Source organism: Candoia aspera, chromosome 3 (assembly GCF_035149785.1).
Source record: "Candoia aspera isolate rCanAsp1 chromosome 3, rCanAsp1.hap2, whole genome shotgun sequence".
NCBI classification, from domain to species: domain Eukaryota; kingdom Metazoa; phylum Chordata; class Lepidosauria; order Squamata; family Boidae; genus Candoia; species Candoia aspera.
Window position 1 is genome coordinate 115,210,867 of NC_086155.1, and position 23,987 is coordinate 115,234,853.

At 39.6% G+C, this 23,987-nt stretch overlaps 1 protein-coding gene across 2 annotated transcripts in view; it reads left to right on the forward strand.

Moving 5' to 3' along the window:
- Positions 1-23,987, forward strand: part of SORCS2 (sortilin related VPS10 domain containing receptor 2) — a 125,801-nt gene that overhangs the window by 88,080 nt on the left and 13,734 nt on the right. For both annotated transcript variants that reach the window (XM_063298683.1, XM_063298684.1), the window contains exons 14-24: positions 1,926-2,033; positions 3,106-3,226; positions 5,358-5,491; positions 8,038-8,163; positions 9,501-9,672; positions 12,332-12,518; positions 14,693-14,826; positions 18,590-18,713; positions 19,055-19,167; positions 21,742-21,867; positions 23,568-23,667. In XM_063298683.1, the coding sequence (XP_063154753.1) occupies positions 1,926-2,033; positions 3,106-3,226; positions 5,358-5,491; positions 8,038-8,163; positions 9,501-9,672; positions 12,332-12,518; positions 14,693-14,826; positions 18,590-18,713; positions 19,055-19,167; positions 21,742-21,867; positions 23,568-23,667 (1,445 nt within the window). The remainder of the gene's footprint in view (positions 1-1,925; positions 2,034-3,105; positions 3,227-5,357; positions 5,492-8,037; positions 8,164-9,500; positions 9,673-12,331; positions 12,519-14,692; positions 14,827-18,589; positions 18,714-19,054; positions 19,168-21,741; positions 21,868-23,567; positions 23,668-23,987) is intronic.

Sequence of the window (23,987 nt, forward strand, 5' to 3'; positions counted from 1 at the left end):
TTAAATAAATTAGTGGCATATAAAGCTCTCTGTAGCTGTTAATCATTAAGTTTTATGCTACCTCCTTAAATCGTTACGATGATGTCTGGTGAAGCTATTATTTTCTAGCCTATTCACAGAATCTTCTTAGTGTTTCTGACAGTGATGTTTTCCATTTATAATCATCAGGGTTTTCCACTACTTTGGTCTTCTACATGAGATCCATTGAATAGAAAAGAATAGGATATCTGCTGGTGCTACTATTCATAAACTACCTGGAAACATTCAGTATACTACTCTTCTAAAATGTTTAGAAGAGAGTTTCCCATTGGCATTGGCATCTGGTTGGCTGCTATGCAAGCTGCATACAGCACCAGATAATAAACTGATTTCATCCAGGACAGCTATTCTGAGGTCTTTATGGATTTGATAATTATTTTGATTCTGACTTTCAGATGTTACTTGCATTGTGATCTTCCCCTTTGGCTGTCAGAGGGAACACTATACTGATCTCATGATCAAATTTTATGAATATGAGTGACTTGCTTATTCCAGAAACTTGGTGCCAGATGGCCCCCTCAAGCAGATTTTGTCATTTTCCTCTGTGTGCTTTTTTTTTTTTTGTATGATTAACTCACACAGATTTTTTTGGTGCATTGTGCTGGCAAGCTGCTAAGACTCCTGGCACTTATTCAGAGTTTGAGATAGCTGTTTTGGGATAACACCTTTAGTAGGAGAAAAGATTTTTCATAGGGAAGAACTCAAAATATTAAACAGGTAGTCCTCGACTTATGATGGCAATTGGAACCAGAATTCCCATTGCTAAACGATGTAGTCATAAAGCATTACTGCATCACTTAGTGATGGCAATCCCTGCAGTCCTGGCTGCTGTCACTAACTGAATCCCACAGTCATTAGGCAAGGCAACTTTCTGCTGGCTTCCCACAACCAAAGTCAGTGGGGAAGCTGGCAGGAAGTTGCACATCCCAGGCCTGCAGGCAGGCCGGTGGATGCTGCTGGGTGGGAGAAGGAGCGAGGGGGTGCAGGGGAGGGTCAGAGAGGATGTGTGAGAGGTGTGGCATGGGGAGGGTGTGAGGGAGGGTTGGGGAGGATGTGTGAGGGGTTGTGCAAGAGGCACCGCAAGGGTGCGGTGCAGGTCGAGGAGGGTGTGTGAAGTGCTGCGTGGGTTGAGGCTGCACAGAGTACCGGTGGGGTGCATGAGAGGCATGGTGCGAATCAGGGAGGGTGTGCAAGGGTGTGAGGGTGTGCACAAGAGACGTGTCAGGGAGGGTGCAAGGGGGTCATGAGAGGGGCTTCATGGGTGCGAGGGGGTATGCAACAGGTGTGGCATGGTTTGGAGGGGGTGGGGAGGGTGCGAGGGGGTGCACAAGAGGCACTGCATGGGCCGGGGAGGATGCATGAGAGTGCAAGTGAGGGAGTGCAGGAGAGGGGCAGTGCAGGTTGGGGAGGGCGTGAGGGGATGTGTGAGAGGAGCCGCATGGGTCAAGGAGGGTGCATGAGGGTGTGGCAGGGGTTGGGGAGGGTGCAAGGGGGTGCGTGAGTGGCCAGCACAGTCTGAGTGCAGAGGGTCTGGAGGAGGGTGTGTGGTTGGGGGAGACTAACCCCAATGACTGAGAAGGTTGCAAATGGCAATCACATAATCACGGGACACTTGGCAATCGGTTGTAAGTGTGAACGGGTTGCCAGCATCCAGATCACAATCACGTGACTGCAGGGGTGCTGGGATGGCTTGAACCCTGAGGACCGGTTGTATCCACCATTGTAACTTCAGTTGGTCACTGAATGAATGGTCGTGGGTTGAGGACTACCTATAGTAGTTAGCTTTAAAATATTTGCAGTTTAACTACTTTGGACTTTGTGAATCCTATAAGATAATTAAATTATTTAAATAAATGGTAATGATTATTTTATTGCTTCCTTTACAGATTCAGTGTAGATGAAGGTCAAACTTGGAGCACTCATAATTTCACAAGTATCTCAGTGTATGTGGATGGCCTACTTAGCGAACCTGGGGATGAGACTTTAGTCATGACGTAAGTACTATTTATTGTACCAACCCACCAGCTACATGGAAAAAGCTTTAATGTGAATAATTTAAAATGTTTCATTACATTAAGTTAAACAATTATCCGTGTTTTAGGAACATATCCAAGCTTATCACTTTTTGTTGGGCATGTTTAAATGAAATGAAATCCAATTTAATTGATGACAATTAAATTGGAGAGTAATTATGGCAAGAAGCTTTTGTGATAATGTGAAGGCTTCAGCATTCAGTAGAGGAGTAGAAAGAATGCCTTCGATATATAGATAATAGATAAATACCTGGCTAAACATACATTACTTCAAAGCTAAACATGTGTAAGCCAAACTTTCTGCTGTGAAGTCAGAAGTTCCCCCAAAGATAGGTGAATGATTATAAATGTTCAAGAAAGCAAAATCCTTGGCCACCATCTATTCTCCATGGTTGATTACTATAGTCTCTTCTTTAGTTCTGTTATCCTTAAGTATTGAGATGTAGATGTGCAGGATCCGTTAACTGCTAATATATAAACTATGGTACAGAACAGCGTGATTATGAAAATCGTTTGAAAATATAACATACAGGTAGTCCTTGCTTACCGACCGCTCATTCAGTGACCGTTCCAAGTTACAACAGTACTGAAAAAGGAGAATTTATGAGTGGTCCTCGAAGTTGCGGCTGTCACAGCATCTCTGCAGTCACATGATCACAATTTGGGTACTTGGTAACCGGTGCACTTTTACAATGGGCGCAGCGTCCCGTGGTCATGTGATTGTCACTTGAGACCTTCTCAGCTGGCTTCTGACAAGCAAAATCAATGGGGAAGCCAGCAGAAAGTTTCAAGTCACGGTCATGTGATGTCATGCTTAATGACTGCTGCTGGAACTGATGTTGTAAGTTAGCGTGGTTCACTTTGTGACCATGTCACATAGTGATTGAGTTGCCTGTCCTAATTGCAGTCAGTAAGTGAGGACTACCTGTATTTACCCCAGACAGCCATAATAGAAGCTATTCCTTATTGTTATATTATTGTGTTTCACTCCCAGTTTTTTAACTGGGACCTCATTCAGATTTTTTCTCTGTAGAGTGTTTGGACACATCAGCTACCAGTCAGACTGGGAGCTAGTGAAGGTAGATTTCCGTCCATCTTTTTCCCGAGAATGCACTGATGAAGACTATGAATCATGGGACCTGACAAGTCTGCAGGTACAACTTCATAGAAAGAAATCACTGTCATATTTGGTGACATTTGCTTGTGTAATACTAAAACATGTTTAGTGTTACAGGCACTAACTGTACTAAGTCTGTGGTTCAGTTAAAGATAACTGTAGTTTGTCTTTAACAGAACTGGTTAACAAACCAGCACATCAAACTAAAATTTAATTTTGATTTAATATCTACATTCTGAATGATTTGGACAGATCTGAATTTCACATATTTGAACGATCTGGAAATTTGTAGTGTGGTTTCATTCCATCATGAAGAAGAGACAGAGAGAAAGAAGAAGGGAGAGAATGCAGGTCACCACAGCTTATGTATGTATCACAAAGATGCAATTTCAACTTTTGTCCCACTCAATTTAGCTTGATTTCTAAGTGGCCAGGCATAGAATACATCCATGGTTTACCAATTATACCTGAAACAGACTACTCTGAAAAGTAGCTTGGTTTCTAGGACTATGTCCTGTTTATTCCAGGAAATTCATATCCACAGAGGCGATTACAAATCATCATCTTTGATTAATTAAAACCAAAAGTTACCTATACTAGAGGACTAACTTCCAATCTGAACTTACAGCTCAGATTTATTTAAGAAAGATAATATGGCATGAGCTATCAGACAGCATTTTGTTAGATACATGAAGTGGTATCCTGAGTATAGAGAGAAGAAGTAAGAAAAAGATAAGAAGTGAGGTGATGCAAAGCAAAAAAGCAGGAAAAAAGATGTTTCACAGTATATTGTAGAGTACAATGTTTCCAGTTAAGTGAACATAAAATCAAAACAGTAGGGGTATGATTTACTTTTAATGAATGACACTGCAAAATGAATAGTGTGAAAGTATGAAAAGAACAACCCTCAAGAGGTGGTTATTTCAGATTGGTGTATCACCCCTTAAATTCTACAACAAAGGATGTTTTCTAGCGCAAATATTTAAAAGTATGTTAGCATGTGTTCCTTGATTCAACTTTTAGCTGGGTAAGTATGAGTACACATGTTTCAGTGTCTATTTTATTAAAAGCAATAAACATGAATACATATTAAACATGTTGTAGACTGGACTGGCCAAGATTTGATTGCTCTGGAGATAAAGTATTTATTATGGTCTGCCAAGAAAAGGTCGCAAAAGCAGCGTCCCCCCAAAGGGTCAGACATGACTTGGTGCTTGCACAGGGGACCTGTCACTTCCACCTTTCATGGATAAACTCAGGTTTCAGCAATCAATCTCTTATCCTGTAATCAATGTCAGACCAGTTAAGATTAATGGAGCAAGATATTTTTAAGATACAAAACTCATGGAGAATTTCTTTTTGATATAGCAGACAGATGAATAGAGGGATGGGTTGAGCAGCAGGCACAATCGTATTTAGACTTGCTTAGTAGAATCAAATAGTACTTCAGATTAATTGAAAGTGAAGGAAAGATGCCCTGTATCAAGTTTAGCTCAGTACGGCTTACAATGGAAATAGCTCTGTGTAGATTCAGACCAGAATGTTTCTCATGCTGAGTGACCTTTCCTTTAGCCCTAGGAAGGAGGCAATGGCAACCACATCCGAAAAACCTGGCCAAGAAAACTGCAGGGACTTGTCCCGGCAGTCTCCGAGAATCGGACACGGTTGAATGGATTAAAAAAAAAAAGATTCAGGCCAGAACGTTTCTCAGGAGAAGTTGCACAGCCCAGGCACTGAGTTTGTGGCCTTCTGTTTCCAGAGTATAAGATCAGTCATTTGGTTTAGCCTCTTAATTTGTTTCTCCCTTACCTTCAGGCATAGGTCTATAAACACTGCTATATTTTCTATACCAAATACTAAGATGTGTTACTAAGCTTGCTCACAATAGACATTGTGTGTTTCAGTCTCACGAAACACACACTTGTATTGTAATTGATACAGGAAGTGGGAAAAAAAGGAAGAAGCCAATCTGTGGTTGGAAAGATCAGTTCGCGCAATCTGCATGGGAAACACTTGTTAGATCTTATACCTAAAACTCAGCTGACAATTCTGACTGAATTCTGAGAACTGGTCCAATAACACAGAGCCTTAATCTACACATGTGAAGAGTAGGATTCAGTGTCAACACCTGTATCCAATAGTTAAGAGAGTTAACCTTTAATATTCAGGGCGACCATTGCATCATGGGCCAGCAGAGAACCTTCCGGAAGAGGAAGAATTCATCGTGGTGCCTTAAAGGGAGAAACTTTATGTCGGCACTTTCTTCTAAAGTTTGTGAATGTAGTTCTTCTGATTTCTTATGGTAAGTTTTTCTCCCTCCCTCCCTCTCTCTTGAAGTGGCTGAGTTGATAGCGTTATGCATAGACATATTGAAAAATCCGTATTTCTTAACAAAAATGGTGGTTTTTATTTGTTTGAAAGAGAACAGTTATCTCTGCGAAAGGGAAAGAGAGAATATAGCCAACGTTTCATTGTTTATTTTATGACACTTCATGCGCCACCTCTTAGTCCCAAAACAATCCCTATGACAGTTCACAAATAGATCTTAAACTTTATACAGAACAGTTGAAAAAAACTTCAGTAGAATAACAGTGAATTTTTTTTTCATCCAAAAGCAATGAAGAGTAACTTGTTCCACCAAAAAATGACCAGGTTGAGTGAGGGGAGTCGTTTTCAGAAGGATGTCATTGTGAAGTCATTATTGAAAATGATGACTTTGTGTGCCTGCCCTGCTCACTCAAAGGTGGCAAAAGTAGAAAACAGGCTTGAAGATATTAATCTGCACAAATGTGTGGGATGAGCTACCCCAAAAGTCATATCAGCTCAAGTTTGAGGACTTCATAGGTAAAAAACATTTTAGATCTGTTTCTCAGTGGAAGGTGGACAGCCCAGGAATTGCACTGTGTTTCTGTCTGTGAAGTATCAAATCTGTCAGTTAGAATTGCACCTGGAGATGAACTTTTAAGCGATACAGATAGAATTCTCTTGGAGTATACTCTGTGCACATGGTACCTTCTCTTCCATTTCAGCAATAAAGCATTATTTTCACCTCCTGCATATTGCATTTTATTAAACCTAATGCATAAACTGATAAAAATCCTACTCAGTTAAACATATACAGGTAGTCCTCACTTAATGACCATTTGTTTAGTGATAGTTTGGACTTACAGTGGCGCTAAACCTGACTTATGACCAGTCCTCACATTTATGATTGTCACAGTGTCCCATGATCACATGATTGCCATTTTCGACCTTCCCAGACAGCTTCTGGCAAGCAAGATCAATGGGGAACTGTGTGATTTGCTTGACCACATGGTTCACTTAAGGACCATGGTGACTCACTTAATGACCACTGCCAAATGGTCATAAAATCAGATCAGATTTGCTTAATGACTGCATTGCTTAGCAACCAAAATTCCAGTCCCAATTGTGGTCATTAAGTGAGGACTACCTGTATTCAGTGTTCAAAGGTGGCCAATATTTAGAGAAAAAGATCCCACATAGCTTGAGATACTATATATGCCAGTATCTCTTTATTAAGACTCTGTCTTGGCTGGGAGTAGGACCTTGTGGGCCATCAGAGAGCTGTGTGGCTGCCAGCACAGCTGCTGGTAGCAGGTTTATTACAGGCGGCCACCAAGGCTGTTTGCCAGAAGCATCTGCCCGCCCCCCCTTGAGTTTGCTCTTTGGAGATGGCCTGAGGAACTTTATGTTTCAAAAGGGATTTTCTCTCTGTATTAGACCTTTTTTCCTTCCTCTGAACGTAAGCTGGACATCATAGCAGTCCTTAACAAAAGAAAGAGCGTCAGAAATTCAAGACCCATTTCCCTTCCAAATGTCCTTATGGTCTTCTATCTTGTGGAATGTTCTAGCCTCCCAGAGAGGTTGTGTTCCTTTGTAAATGAAATTGACTAAACTGCTGTACAATTATTCATCATCTGCCATGCAGAAGAGAAGAAACTTGGTTTTTGTTGTTGTTGTTGTTTATTCGTTTAGTCGCTTCCGACTCTTCGTGACTTCATGGACCAGCCCACGCCAGAGCTTCCTGTCGGTCGTCAACATCCCCAGCTCCCCCAGGGACGAGTCCGTCACCTCTAGAATATCATCCATCCATCTTGCCCTTGGTCGGCCCCTCTTCCTTTTGCCTTCCACTCTCCCTAGCATCAGCATCTTCTCCAGGGTGTCTTGTCTTCTCATTATGTGGCCAAAGTATTTCAGTTTTGCCTTTAATATCATTCCCTCAAGTGAGCAGTCTGGCTTTATTTCCTGGAGGATGGACTGGTTTGATCTTCTTGCAGTCCAAGGCACTCTCAGAATTTTCCTCCAACACCACAGTTCAAAAGCATCGATCTTCCTTCGCTCAGCCTTCCTTATGGTCCAGCTCTCGCAGCCATATGTTACTACAGGGAACACCATTGCTTTAACTATGCGGGCCTTTGTTGTCATGGTTTTTGTAATGGAGACTTATTGAAAGCTGCTGATAGGTGGAGTGCTAATACACACACACAGACACCCACACATTTATTCCTTAGTCTTCAGGATAGACTATAGAGTTCCTGGCTGAGGTGACAGAGTTGGTTTGGAGATTATATTGGAGTCTGCTAGGCTTATGGTGCTGGACAATTTTATACTATTTTGGCTTTCCAAGAGACCAATGGAACCCAAAGATGGCTGGTACAATATTCCTTCCCAAAGGGGTGCAAACTGTTTCAGCTGTAATCACATACAGTAAAAATACTGTTTTTAATATTTTTAATATTAATACTTTTTAAACATTATTGCAACTCCTGAAAAATTCCTACTAAAGATATATCTATCAAATACCTACTTGTTATTATTATTCTGTAGTGATTATGGATTTGAACGTTCACTGCCAAAATCAGAGCCCAGCACGTGCTTTGCTGACTTTTGGTTTAACCCTAAAGCCCCTCCTGAAGACTGTATCACAGGGCAGTCCTACAGAAGTAGCACAGGGTAAGTAACTGAATAATATTTTGCTGTGAAAAATAGCTCTCTATCTTCCTTTCTGCCTTGTATCAATCTCCTTTCTAAATTGCTAATATGTTACTCAAGGACAAAAACCTATTATCTATTTCAAATTTAATAAAGTATTTTGCTTTCTGAAACATGTTTAATGTGAAGAGTGTCTGCATACCATTTTCTCTGTTAGAGATACATTACCTCTAGAGATATCTGTTAGCCACCAGGTTGGTGATACAGTACTGAAGCTGCTTTTGTGAAAGATTGTTCACATTGCCAGCAAGGATGCAGCTCTATTTCCTTACTGGTGGATCTTGCAGCATACAATCATACTAAGCAGGTCAAGGGCTGCTATTTTGAGAAATGCAGGGTTTCAGTCTGCTTTCTACACACCCTGAATTACTGCACTAGGAGAGTAGTGGCAAGGCTGCAGTACGTGAGTGCCTCTTTCTCCATTACCCAGACAGTCAACACTGGAATTGTAGTTGGCAGTACAGCCAGTTTGGGTGACAAGTTCTGACCCTGCCAGGCCTTCACAGTGAATTTTTTAATACAGTGCCTTGTATTTTTAACTAGTGCACACCTCCATCTTTTTTCTTCGAAGGACTAACCGAGCAGAATTTGAATACTGCCCAATGGTTGTAAATCACTGAGAGAGTTTGGTAGTGGGCAGTATACCAACTATTATGATTAAATAATACACCAAAACACGGTTGGTTGGGAAAGAGTAGTTTCACTTACAATTGCCCTGGTACTGTTTTGTTTTGATCAACACTGGAGGAGTATCATTACTGTTTCCCTGCTACCTCTCTCATTTTAGAGGGGAAACAATAATGATACTCCTCCAGTGTTGATCTTCACACACACAGTAAACAAGTCACATGGCTACTGCATAAACAACCACATACATTTCTCCAGTTATACCATGTATACCTCTAACCTTACCTTTTTTCAGTATTCTCACAGCATTCATGACTTTTTAAAATGTTTTTTTCTGGATGCAAACATTTATAGCATTAATTTCAGTTCCTTTCTAATTCCATTCACTCATGTTCATGTTCTTTTATGGAAGCTAGAATCTCTGTTTTAGAGATTGCCTTGCAATCCAACACGTAGCTTGCATCCTAGCAGCTAGTAGCTGTATGCAGTATGCTGACACATACTCAGTACATGGTGCCTCTGCTTTTCTCCTGACTAAGCATGTTGTGTGAACATAGAGGGTTGAATCCAAACTAAGTCTTTGCTCTGAGGCATGAATTTATCCTCTTCTGTATCTGTTGTTCAGTTGTGTCCCTCACTTGGATATGCTCTCTATTTACTTCTTCCTACAGATACCGTAAAGTTATATCTAATGTATGTAAAGGAGGTGTGGATTTACAGAAAAATTCTTCTCAGCACATGTGTCCACTGACTGCTCCCAAAGGATTGCAGATCAGCATTAAAGGGGAAAGCCTTGCCATTAAGCCAGGAGAATATGTCACCTTTGTTGTCAAACAAAATCAGGTATTATTGGAATGTCCCATCTATGCAATGGCATAGAAGTCAGGAAAAGTGTAACTGGCCTTTTAACCTGAAAGCAGGGTTGCACTAGAACTTTGTCTTGCAACTGATTTTTTTCCCATTCTCTTTCTCTCCTGACTTTTCTCTGTCCCCTCTTTATTTGTGCTAGGTAGAAACTGGGCTTTTGTTCGTTTGGAGACTTGAAATACTCCCCTCAGTCTTCCTCAGACAGCCCCATTAGTTTCCTTCTCTTACTTCATAGTCTTTTTTTTTTCCAAAGCTAAGTTCCTATAAGTATAGTGGCTGGCTTGGCAGCTTGAGATGGTATATGAGTCACTGAGGGCTTCCTTCCTTCCCTAGGAATGAAATAATCCAGGGATAGCAGAAAGTAGTGCCAGTAATGAGGAACTTCCTCTAACAGGAAATAGACAAACCACAGGACAGTTAGTGTGTACCTAAATTTAAATTATTATTAGTGAAGATTTTAATCCTTTCCTTTCCCCAGAAAGCAGAGTATATCTTCCTTGGAATGCCATAGGAAATACGCTGCTGCATCCATACCTGAATGTTGATAAGAACTTCCAGGCTAGAATTATTGTGGTACCAATCGAAGCAAATATTTGTAGCTCAGGGTTGGACTGTGGAGTCCTTGGTGCTCTCTGAGCCTTGTTGTTTTCTTGCAGACATTTCATTGCCAGACTAGGTTGAAGATGTTGCCTAGTCTGGCAATGAAACATCTGCAAGAAAGCAACAAGGCTCAGAGAGCACCAAGGACTCCACTAAAGTTATTGTGGCATAAGGTATTATGACTTTAAGGGGAGTCATTAGTTGACAAGATGCCTGTTAGGCCTGCCCCCAAAGCCTAACTTGTCACACACAGGGACACACACACACAATACTGCATCCCTTTTGTGTGGTGCTACTGTTGTTTTATGGCTGTCTTCCTGTGAATAAAAGGACTCATGTACTACTTGAGGTGACTTAACTGTGGACCCCAGATTCCAAGTAGAGCCACAGGGTGGGGCTGGGCCTCCAAATGCTACATGGTATCAGAAGTGAGTGAACCCTAAGTGGCCTCGTATCCAGCCCTTGGCAGCCTGGGAATAGTGGGAAACACTGCAGAATTGGTGTCAACAGCTTTAAGCATTTCAGTGGTATCTGATTGCCAGCAGGTCTGAGTGAAAAGAAGAATGGCTTCAGTGTTCTTTGTTTTTCCATTTTGCCAGCAAAGAGGCATGGGAGGTTTACAGTAAGTTTCAGTTTACACAGAGACAGATAAGCAAAAACTGCACATAATAATAAAAACATTTGCCACATATTTTGTCTCTAGGAAATGCATTATTTTTGAGGTATGTATGATTTTTTTTTGCCAGTACTTAAGGAGTCGAGGAGACTGTTGATTTCTTTGTTATGGTGAATCTGGAGTTGCTTATAAAGGACAGGATTGTGTGCAGTGCAAGCACATGTAGAGATCATTGAGAATGTTGAGAGTTTACGTCATCTTGAATAAAGTAGTAGATGTGGCCAGGGCAAAAGAAGCTTTGAAAACTCAAATGCAAATTTGGGGTGCCTTCAAAAGCAGAAATCCTCAGATCTCTGGCTAAGTCAACAGCTAGTAAGCTTCTAGTAGGAGTGACTGGTGATAGGTTTATGTGCAGATGTTGTGGAAAAGCTCATGCCCCAAGACATTGCTCAGTGTTTGGCACTGTGTGTAATAAATGCTCTGGCAAAAAACATTTTGCCAAAATGTGTGCAACCGAGTCAGTCTCAATCAGCAGACTGAGTTGATACAGGTGTTGAGACCAATTTTCTTCCTCAGGAGATGCCAAAATCACTGCCAGGGTTGGTACCAAGGTGAAATCTCTTGGTGAGCCTGGTAGTGCTTGACAGGGCAGGTATTAAGCCAGAAAGAGTAGATAGAGGGAACGATACAGCATGATGCAAACTAGGCATACAAGAAGCCAATTTGGAGTTTTATGTCATTAGAAGAGGAGGTGTATCTTTGTTAGCATGGCATAAACCACTTTAGATCTAGTTTGAAGAGTACATGACCACTCCGCAGATGCAAGTGGCAGCTCTAAACATGCGAGTGGTGTAAGAATTTTAATTGGTAGAATTTCCGAACGGTGGAAGAGTAAGTATCAGAGGAAGGTTGCTCTTTAATATTTTCTACTGATTCAGAGTTTATTATTAAATTTATATGGTCCAAGCATGGATTGTTCAAAACAAATACATCATTCTTGTTAACATTTATATAACATCCCACAAACACTCGAAGTACCCTGGTCAAATTCTAGGGTTCCTTGCCTTAAATTGACCAGTTCTTGTTGTGCAAACAAAAAGAGAGGGTTAATCCTAGAGCAGCATCACAAATACAGGTTTCATTTAGACAATCTGTCCATGTTAGTTTTCTTTTTCCACACCCACCCTCCCTGTTTTGAATAATTCAATCCCATACGAGCTACCATGGATTTTAAAATACTTCTAAAATAGCTTGTGAAAGACGTCTGCTCCTGATGTAACAGAGACCCCCATCAGTTCACTGGATTGTTGGTGCTAAGCAATAATCTTCAGAGCTGGCAGTATCAGTAGCTTGATGGGTGGTTTTGGTCTATTTTTTGTGGTACACCTGATTTTTTCTCTCTATTCTTGGTTTTCATAGGGAGATACTTTAAACACCAAATACCAAGTGAACTTTGGAGATGGCATTAAGGCAAATTATATGAACCTGACTTTGATAGGTGAAACTTTTCAACACCGTTATGAAAATCCTGGGGTTTACCGTGTCTCTGTGTTGGCAGAGAATGCTGCTGGCCAAGATGAAGCAGTTATATTTATTCAGGTTCATTGTAAGTTTGACTTCATTTTTCTCATTCTCATTATTACAGCAGTGTTAGTATGGTGCTCATTTATTTATTTGTTATATTTATATATACCATAATAATAAAATGGCTAGCAATTTACAGTAGAATACATATTTTACTCTTGGAGCTTCTTAACAGTCAGCAGAGTGTTGGATTTTGTCCCTCTGGAGTGGAAATGACTTTCTGATCTCATTTTATTCATCTGGTTGCTATTGTTATCAACACAAAACAATTCTCTCTGAGAAACAAGAGGGATGCATTTTGAATGCATCTTGGCAATAATCAAAATGGTAAAATATATTTAAGAAATGTCCAAAAATGGATTCTGTTTCTATCTGGTATATCAACAGTGTAGTAGAACATGGAAAGTTGATATAGTATATTGCTCAGATAGATGCTCACCCTAGTTGTAAAGAAGGAGATGTGGGTAGCCTTCAGGATGAAAAATGGAACACCAGTCCCTGTGATGCATCATTGCTTTTTCCATTCACTGCCTTTTGCATATCACATTTTGTGCCAGTACACGAAACAAGTAGAGCAGAAACTTTGCCCTCACCCTTTTTGGTACAGCTGAATCATCAGAGGTAAACAAATTAAAAAGTGCATAAAATCTCCCGAAGGTAAGCTTTTTCTTTCAGTGAGTGAATTGTGCAGCTTACAGATCCATGAATTTTTCTGACCAAGTTGGGAAAACTTTCCTACCTCCACTAAACTGAAGTTTGTTCACAGTTCCTTTTCATATACTGACTTATCGGGGATATATTCAAGGGTTCTGCCTAAATTTAGTTTTGAAGGCAGTATAGATGACATCCGACTTGCTCTCATGACATACAGCCAACACTATTTTCTCTCAAGATTGCTAGTACTGCTTTTATTGTGGTTTAAGATAATTAAAATTTTGATGCACAATTGAATATTGGTGATTTAATCTTGTGCTATATGCAACTATGATCAATAAGAATGGATTCACCTTCTGTGAATAGATGGAAGGATAAAAACTGTCAGCTTCTTGTTTTAGAGGAAGAGCACAAAGGTGCTGAGAAAGGGAGAAAAGGAAAAGGTAAGACACCCAGTAAGATCAGTCCCACCAAAGGAAAGTTGGTAGGAAGCCATTTATTTATTGATTATGTTGATCTCTGTGCAGTCCTAGGCATATGTGATGGTTCACATGTAGTTGGTGGAATTCCAGGGGGGAAAGTTACTTGAAAATGGCAGCATCTAAAGCCTGAGACTTGCAAAGCTATAGGTAGAAAGCATTTGTAATTGTTCTAACACTTCCTGCTTATCCTGCACTTAACAGGACTATGTGTCAACATATGTGGTATAGTTTTCATAATAAATGTATTGCCAACACTGAGTAACAATTGGATTTGGGAAAAATAGTGATATACAGTAGCAGGCTTCACACATGAAAGGGACTTTAGTGTACAGGGAATCTCCCCATAGACTGTAGGATCAGTGTCTCAAACTCATGGTCCACGGGCCACATGCAGCCTGCAACAATACTTATTGGAAAAAGTAGTCCCTGCAGCTCATGCAGCTTGTAGTTAATAAGGTCTGCCCCCAAGAAGGCAGCATTGCCCTCAATGTTAATAATGCAAATATAGTGCTTTCCATATACTTGGTCAGACAAGTTCAGAGGTTTCACAGTTCCTTGCTCCCAGTGTTTGGAAGCTTTTCTGTTCCCTAACTGAAGAGCTCACTCTTCCCTGTAATCTTAAAAGTATTTACTTTGCACCAGAACCCTAGATAATGGTGCTATTTGCTTTTCTCTAGTATGTATACACAACTCATTGGCTTCAGGTTTCCCCTTCCTGATTTAGAAGGAATATAAATATTCACTTAAGCCTTCGAAATAAAATAAATGCAACTTTTAAAAAACGTATCTTAATTAAAATTTCAACAGTTCTTAAGTATTCAAGACAATTTAATTTGCAATGAGAATTACTATCATTAATCTTCTATTGAGCAGTAAAAAGTGATATAAGGAAGTGATCGCTTTAATTCAATCCCTTGAGAAGGTGGTGTTCTCTTGAATTTGCTTGAAAAGTTAAGAGATGTCCCTGAGCACTCTAGTGCTTCTTTAGAAGAAGTATTTGAAAGCACAAGATGTTTGATAAATTAATGGCTTTTTAATTAACAGTTGGGACTCTTTCCAGCTCCACTGCAGGCTTTACATCTTGAAGTAGTTCCTGTTATTGGCAGAAACCAGAAGGTAAATCTGACAGCCATCATCCTGCCAAGGAACTCTAACTTTACCCTTTTTTACTGGTGGATTGGAAACAATCTTCAGGTATTGAATAGTTATTACCTATGATTTTTCCAGTATTTGAACATTTTTACATGCCATTTCAGTATCTTAAAACAATCGGTTTTATGATCTTAAACTATACTTTTACTGCTAAATATTTTTGAAGGTTTGGTATACCTCCTCGATACTCACTTTAGTACTGCAATCTCGGTGAGAAGAACAAATTCCTTAGCTGTAACTGAGGTTCTTTGAGTGTCCATCAGTGCACTCACACATACAGTTTCTGCATCTATGCAGAACATCATTTGACATAATTTAGTGGTGAGTTTATTAAGCAGGTTCAAGGTAGACCCCCCCAAACTACCTTGGGTGTCCCATTATAGGCTATTTAAAAAAGAGCCACACTTATAGGCATGGAGTCTTGCCTTCTTCATTATCTCTGTGCATCAGACATACTGATGATCAGCAAGTTTTATTTGCTGATAGTAGGGCAAGAAGTTATAGAAATATAGCACTGTTCATCTGAAAATGGCATCAGTTGTGGCTAGATTGTATCATGAGTAGTGCCATATGAAAAAAAAATGTCTGCGATTACGTGGCCGTTCTGAAGATGCCTGGCAAACAAACACTTTTGGACTGTTATTGAGGATACCACCTCTTTTACAGAATGGGCCTTAGGTTCATAGGTGAATTCATAAACAAATGAAATGGTAGCAATAATTGGGAGGGTGCTTGTGGTGTTATTTAGGTTATATTTGGTGGTTCTATCTATTCTGTAAAAATAGATGGACAAAATTCTTGGCTGTGTAGTATGAAGTTCAGAAGTGTCTTGGGGAATGGAAAAAAGATGGGTCTGACTAATGCAGAAGCTGGACATCATCTTCTGAAGAAAGGAGAAATCAGGATGCAGAGTTAAAATTATTTAATCAGTAGCTATCTAAAGATATTTACAGAATCAGATGTCTGCCTATTAGAAGGGAACCCCATAAGAAGAACTAAGAATGAGATGGGAAGTACTTAATTTTTGGTTCTCTCTCTTATCCATCTCTGATAAATCAGCAACCCTATCCCACACAAGGTAGTGTTTCTGTATCTGTTTCATGCAACTCAGTGGGATAATCTGTTGATAAAAAGTAAGAATAGCTTTCCATGTTGAGAGGTTATAAAGGTTCAGCAGATAGTGTTTTCAGGTTAATGTATCAAAAGAGAATTATACAAGGATCATTTTAAAAAATACTTTAAAAAATGGATTTCTTGAATTAATAGTTTACAACACTAGTTTATAACATTACTCATTACCAATTACTTTACAACCACCCTTGGCTGTCAGTTTTTCTACACGGGCTTACTACATTGATGACTTCAGATATGAACAATAAATGAGTAAGTCAGAATATGAAATGTATTGGACACGGAGGAGAAAAAGTGCTTTGGAGCACATGGGGTGCTCACGTTTGCAAATATGAGTGTGCCTGACCTTGGTAACTGGAGTGGGATGCTGGGAAAAGACATGGTTGGTAATAAACCACAACTGCAGTCTCAGTCGGAGCTGAGAAGCCTGCAGAGAAAGGGGGTTACCCTGTGGGATTACCCTTGTCAGGCCTGAATAAACAAACCCGTCCACCCTTCTGCACTGCCTGGCCTTGATGCAACTTATTGTCCTGGCAGAGAATAGAGATGGTTCCTCAAGCTGGAAAGCCATCTTCAGAAAGAAGGAAAGGGGGCAGAGACTACACAAGCGAGCTGCTTATATACACCCAGAGCTGAGGCTGGCAGGCATATTGATTGAGGCTGTTGGAGTAAGAGCAAGAGAACAAGACTCAAAATGTCACTGCCAGAACAGTTTACTTCCTTGGTTAAACATTTTATTTTGAATGTTACTTGGAGTTTTTGGTTTGGACTACTGAGGCGCCAAAGACTTCATTTTTGTTCTCAAACCCTGCCCCTGAATGCTCAAGGGAATGGGGAGAATAAACTTAAGTAAGTTCTCTATGCTGTTGGAGAATCTGGTGATTGTCTTCTGTTACTCTTTAGCCAGCTCCCCACTTCTCTGTCTACATGGGTCTCTGCCACAACGTCTGTAGACCTTTTCCTTCTTTCATGTATTTAAACCTCAGAAATGGAACCCATCTGTAAAACAAAGCTGGGAACTGATAGGGATGAGCTGGTGGAATAAAGGAGGGAGATTTGGATTGTGCAGGTGACTTTGACGTGGATCGTGGTAGGTCTGGCAAGGACCCATACCAGCTCTCTAATGCAGAAACAGCACATGTGTTGGAAGCCTGGGTGGTGGTTTTTAAGCAGTTCAGGCTGTACCCCTGAGTGCATGTGACCTTTCCTTTGAGTATTTCAGCCCTGTTGATGTAGGGAGCTAACAGTAGTCAGTACTGAAGGCTGTCCTGGTACTGATAGCATTAGTCCCAATACTCAGTTCCATTTAATGGAGCTAATGGAAGCATTTTAACTCATGAAAGCATGGCTATCAGATGGTTTAACCACTTGTTCCAGCAATGCTCCACTGTGAACTATGATTATGGCAAGCTTGTTTAGCAAAATCACACCAACAAGGCTAAGGCTCTCAGTAATGACTCCAAGCATAATGGCACTGTAGGTGTCTAGATAATTTGAGAATGTTTAAAGGAAAATATTCCTGAGCTGCTACCATACAGAAATTGAAAAGAAACTCTGGTAACTTGATAAGACCACCTAGGCACCTAACCCTGGACTGGGGCTCCTTTGTGTAAAAAAAAATCTCAGTGCAAGAAGTGTACTGCATTGTGAAAAATAGATCTTAATGGTACATATTTATGTGAGGAATATAACATTTGATAGGGTGATTTAGAGCCAGTGAGAGAAATTGGTTTCTGATAGTGACTAACTTCAGCTCAAGATTTCCAGTCCGCAGTCTAAGACAACTAGATTAATATAGGAGTTTCTTAATGTCTTGTGTACAATTCTGTGGCTCAAGGAGAAATCAGTATTGGAACACCTGTGTCATTATCAGACATTCACATTCCCTTCATCTACAACCAAGAAAAACTGTAGACATTCAGGTAGGAATCTCTTGGCAGATTCAGAGACTTTCTTCCAGTTGGAATTGGTTCCCATCATGATATACTGTAAGCTTCCTGCTTCTACTTGCTTCTTTGTTTTAAAACTACATGTGCTTGGGAGCCATGGCAACCAGCCATCTCCCCCTCTTCAGAACTCTTAGAAATGTTGAAACCAAAGGGATTCATGAAACCAAGTAGGTTTGGGACTCTGCCAGGCAAAGCATCCGGTCATCAGTTAGACGAAAAAGAGAGGAGAGTTGTTCAAGGAAAGAGTTGTTGCTATGTTTTTTTCTAGTTTTGAAAAATTGACTGGTAGAAGCTGGTAAATGTAAATGAGGATTATGAAAACACATTATTTTCATCTAAATGAAATAACGAATTGTATTATAGTTCAGTATTTTACTTTTTACTTGATGATGATGATGATGATAATGTATAATAGTTGACTTTTCACATACTTGGAAAGGGCTGTTTTTTTTCTCAATACTAGCAGTCAATACAGGCAGCAGAACAATTCATGGTGGTGGCCTGCTGGTGACCATATTTTTGCTTCACAGAATAGATATTCTGAGGACAAAGTTCACGTATGTTCCCTGATTTTCACTGTGATATTTTAGTGAATGTTCCAGTTATGGGGAAAAGACATTGCTGTTGTCAAACCTTTTAATCATTTGAAATTTGAATATGAATATTATCAGTTAGGAACTTTTTGGCTCATGTTTATTTTCTATCACTTACTCCCATTTCTTTAGCCAGTTCTTTCACTGGAAAATTTCTTGGCAACCAGTTTTGCTGAAGCAGGCAAAGTCAGAGTTACACTTCAAGCTTCTTGTGGAAATTCCATGCTCCAAGATTCCAAGATTATCCAAGTTTTGGGTGAGGCACCCTCCTTTTAATGATATTTAGTATATTATATATTGTCACCATCCTGTTGCAGGTACTGTGAGTTTAGAGTGAAGAATTTCCACAGTTCTGTGACAGCATCTGTGTGAAAATGCAAGTCACGGCACTTGCTAATGTCTGGTTAATTCTGTTCTTCCAGTGGCTTCTAACTATATTGATGTAGTTGCAATATAACCAATAAGTTATGATTTCAGGATACATGTTTGGTATAGATGCAGGGTTACCCTTATAGAATCCTTTGAATCATTTTAGAATTTTTAGAAAGCTTATTTTTTGATTTAATATTTAGTTGCATTATTTCTTCATATTTCCAGATCATTTTCAAGTACTTCCATTAAGGTTTTCTGAACATCTAGATTTATACAACCCAAACATACCTGCCTGGCGGGAGGATGTTGGTCATGTGGTAACACAACGGATTGCCCAGGTATTCTTTTGGTTATGGATACCTCCTTCTCAGATTGCAAACTAGAAAAGTTAAAGTCATTAAAGTTATCATTACGGCAGAGGTTGATTGTGCTTTAGGGGGTTAGTTTAGATAAGTATAGATGGCGCAATAGAATATTTCTTACTACTACTTTATTTTTAAAAAATCAAAACATTGTTCCCTAAATTGTAGAACATTTAGAGAAAAAGGCAATCAGCTTTAGATCTAGAAAGGTAACCCATAGGATGCATGCTTTTGCTCTTAACTTTATAAAGAGCAAGAACGTTCGTATTAAAATTGATGTTTTTAATCTGGGTTTTGTGTATATTATATGCCTACATTAAGTTTAGTGAGCCTCGTGTGGCGTAGAGTGGTAGGCGGCAGTACTGCAACCGAAACTCTCCCCACGACCCGAGTTCGATCCCAGCGGAAGCTGGATTCACGGGTAGCTGGCTCAGGTCAACTCAGCTTTCCATCCTTCCGAGGTCGGTGAAATGAGTACCCAGCTTTCTGGGGAAGGTGACGACTGGGGAAGGCAATGGCAAACCACCCCTCTCTATGGTCTGCCAAGAAAACGTCGCGAAAGCGGCGTCCCCCCAAAGGGTCAGGCATGACTCGGTGCTTGCACAGGGGACCTTTCACCTTTCACACACATTAAGTTTACATTTTTGCTTTCTTATTTTTAAATTGTGAGAGGGCTTTTTACTTTGTTGATATTTCAACAATAACTGTAAACTAGCACTGTAATTCACTTTTGTCAATTATTTCTGTTGATCAGTATGACCTTTGACTATAGTGACTAAATGGAAAATTTAATGCTTCGTACTTCTTTCTCCCACAGCAGTTTTGTCCACAATGTTTTAGCAGTACTATCTAATCATAAAAGCATTGGAAGCAGTATTTTCAAATATTTCCAGACAATATCAACTTGCATATTGGACTGCTTTTACTGTTCTGAGAGTATTCAGCTGGGTTCAGTGCAAGAATTGTTGTGATCTGAATAGTGGTTAGATTTTAATTATGCATACATTTACCATGAATTCCTGACAGCTGGAAGAAGCTGGGAGTTTGCCCATATTGGCTTGTTTCTCACATCAACCTTTTACATGCTAGATCTGTTTTCAGTGAAGCTGCATAATTTGGGCTGTCATGTATGCTAGATCTGAAACTGTGACATATGAATTGGGATTCAAGTAACAAAGGAAGTTTTTAAAAAGTATATAGACCAAACGATAACCACTTTCTCTTGATAAGAATGCATTGATTTTCCTAAATATTTCTCATTGGTCAGATGAGGATGCTAATTGTTAAAAAACAAAACAAAACTCAGTGGGATACTTCACCGAATATATGGCAGTGGCTTTTTTATTTATGTACCATCTCTTAACTGCGGTCTGCTGCACATCCCCATATTTTGCATGCATCCGCATACATTAAGGCATCAGATAGCATCATCTTAAAAGAATTTATTTAAAGTACTTCTAACCTCTTTCTTCTGCCAAAAGGGATTTAAAGCATCTTGAAAATATGAAGAACAATATAATCCCTGCCCTTAGCCTTTATATTAAAATATGATAAAGGGTACACCTATAACATTTTCTGTATTTTTATATCTATATTTAATTTTTAAATGTGTGTGGTAATGTAAAAATATCTTTTATAGTACTTTAATACATAGCCATTATAAAAATCACAAAGCATTAAGAACTGGTGATTGACTTTTCTATTTTCCTTTTTCCTTCTGTCCCCTTCTCTTATCGTATCATATCTTCTAGGTTATAAGCCTGAGAGCACAAAATGCACTGTTTCTTTTGTAAGCCACTCTTGGAAACTCTTGGGCTGAAAAGCAGGATAGCAATGCTTTAAATAAATAATACCTATATTTAATATGCATAGGTCTGTAATCATATTTTAAATTATAGTTGCGACCCTATGCACACTTGAACATCCAAGTATGCATAATTCAGGTGGTTGTTGGACATTAACATTTGGGGTGGGATTTATTAGGCAGCACAGAGGGCTGAAGAAATTCTTCCAAAAAAGTGCCTTGTAACATGCTGGAAAGTGTATGAAGGACCCTCTTTGAGTCATTAAAGCAGCTGGGAAGCAAGTGAATTGAAGTATGCACAAGGGAAAACAGCTGGAAGCAGCTGCATGTGCCTGGAAAAAGATAATGGCTGTTTTAATAAGTCAAAGAGAGGCCTTTGTATATTCTCCTCTGTGTTGGCAAAGAACCTCTTTTGAAAGATTTTCCTTGTCCTAATAGCAGTACCCTAAAATCTGGCATCATCAGTCTAAGCTTTGGGGAAACTGCAAAATAGTTGGATCGAATGTGTAAATTTTTGGAAAAGTATTTTTTTCAGTACCTCAGATTTTCAGTTATTTTTATTAACATCTCTTCCTCCTCCTGAATGAGTGTTTCTTATTGTGACTAAGTAATGTGAGGCAGGATGCAGTTTCTGTACTTATATCTGGCTAAAATTTTCCCAAAACAAAATAGAACGAATTCAAAGCATATTAAAGAAGCTCTAGTAGAAGGTAGTCATGGAGATCTAATGTTTTTTCTCCCTGTAGGAAACAGGCTTACCCGAAGAAAGCCTTGTGACAGTGATAAAACCTGGGCTACCCACCACGGCTGACTTTTATATGCTTCTGTCTACAAACCACCCTCAAGGAAAGAAAACTGTATTCAGTGATAAGGTACTCAACTAATGCGTATTAGTTTGCAGAAGAGTCGGCCCTGCCTGCATCTCCTTCTTAACCAAATTAATGGGAGATGGGAAATCTTTCTCTAATTGTAGGGTGGTGGTGGATCTTAATCTGACTAGAGTGCCAACATTTTCTTCCCCAAATCCCAGCAGGCAGGATTTGGGAGGGGAAGCCTCTCTCCAGTTGCTCTTTCTCTGTTCAAAAGATGGCTAGGAGCAGTGCTACTTTCTTCATGCTGAATGGGAACAGGTAGCTGTCTGCTCAGAGGACAATGTCCCATTCTCTACATACTTGGTTCTTTTTCCGTAGAGAGAATGGGCTGCTTTTTTCCACCCAAGAGAAGGCAGAGAACCTTTGTTTCTAGCCTTCCTCTGAGCCAAGAAAAGCATTCCTTCATTCACTCAGAAGAAGAAGGATACAAGTGATAGCTTACTTACTTTAACTAAGAAAAATAATGAACTGGGGAGGGAGTACGATTTGCCAATGGGAAGTGGCCTTTTCCCAGGCCTCAAGGGACAGAACGCAGAAATCTTGAGAACCACCTCAGCTATCCTGTGGAGATTCCTGGCCCTTGCTTTAGTCAAAGTGCTTTGGAAGGTGACTCTACCGTTACATGGAGCCAGTTCATGCTCATCACCATAGCATGAGGGCTCTTTCTATGAGTCTGTGTGGTGAAATGCACATAAGAAATAGTTCCATGCACTTCATCACGGTGGGCTGCAATACTGGCATACAAAGTAATTAGTTCCTTTGGGCACCCTATGCTGTAGACAGCTTATGGGTGCAGAATGCTGCTTGAGCAGGCTGTAATGATGCAGTAAGAATTGGCCCTGGATTCACATGGCCACTGGGCTATTTTCTGGTTTCTTACAAATCTAGTCTTTGAAAAGGTATAATGAAACAGGGGAAAATTATATGCCTATAGACATTCTGCATTGGTACAAATGGCATCCCAACTTGCTGTAGGATTTATTTCGTCTTATTTTTAGACAGGTGAAGCAGGGATTACCCAAAGTGGCTAGATTTGTGTGCAAAAACATGATCCTCTGTTTTTGGTTAATTCAGGCATATGTTAATTTTTGAAGTATCAGAATTTATTGTCTGGAATCCTCATAGAAGGATTTGAAATAAGGGTGGGGCAGATAAGAATGAAAATGTCACTCTTCCAGTAGCATTTTTCTTGGACTTGCCCTGGGAGCTAATAAGCTTGCAGGTGTGGCTGATGGTCTGGAAAGCAACAACCAAATTCAGAAAGACCTTTGTGCCTTTCCCTGGCATAAAAGAATTCCCTGGAAATGGAATGGATGGATATTTTGCCATAGGAAAAACTTTCAGATTTGTTTAATATTTTTGCCTGAATGGGAATATTAAGAAATCTTAAAATGTTTATTTATTTTATTTTTTATTCAAACTTAATTACCACCCATCTCCCCCAAAAGAGATGGACGGTAATTAAAACATTACCTTTTTTTAACAGTTTAGAAGCAAAGCTTCCATTTCTTTGTCTGCATAAGTTGCATCTTCTTTATCCTTTTCTCTGTTTTTTTAGGATGTATGAGGCCAATGCTATCTTTCATCATTTCTTCCTTGTTCTGAAGTTCTTGAAACTTAACAGCATTAGGAATGTGCTGATTTGCTATTCTGGCAATTCCTGAAGTAGAACATAGCTGACATTTTTCTTTTATTTCCAGCGATTAGCAGCTATTAAGCAATCTCTGAATGCCCAAAACATCAGTTTCTTCATGAGAGGAGGAAAATGGGTTCTTGTGATGTTAGGGAGTTCTGATTCAGGTAAACTCTTTTCTTTTTTTCTCTTCTCTTCTCCTTTTTATTTTTTTTGGACAATTAGTAGAGTTTTTTCCAGGGAAAATATTTTTCTAATATTTAAGCACTAATATTGATGTTAGATAATTCAGGAGGCAGCTTTATATGGAATCATGCCAAATGAAGCTTGCAGGTATTGTCTGACCTGCATTAGTTTTTTATTAAAGTTGAGAACTGAAAGGGTAGATTATGACAGGTCCACATGTAATTAAATTTAAGATTTGTTTTAGAAAAGTCCAGGAATTGGAAGGAAGTAGAAGACATACCTGAAAGCAAAACTCAGGTTG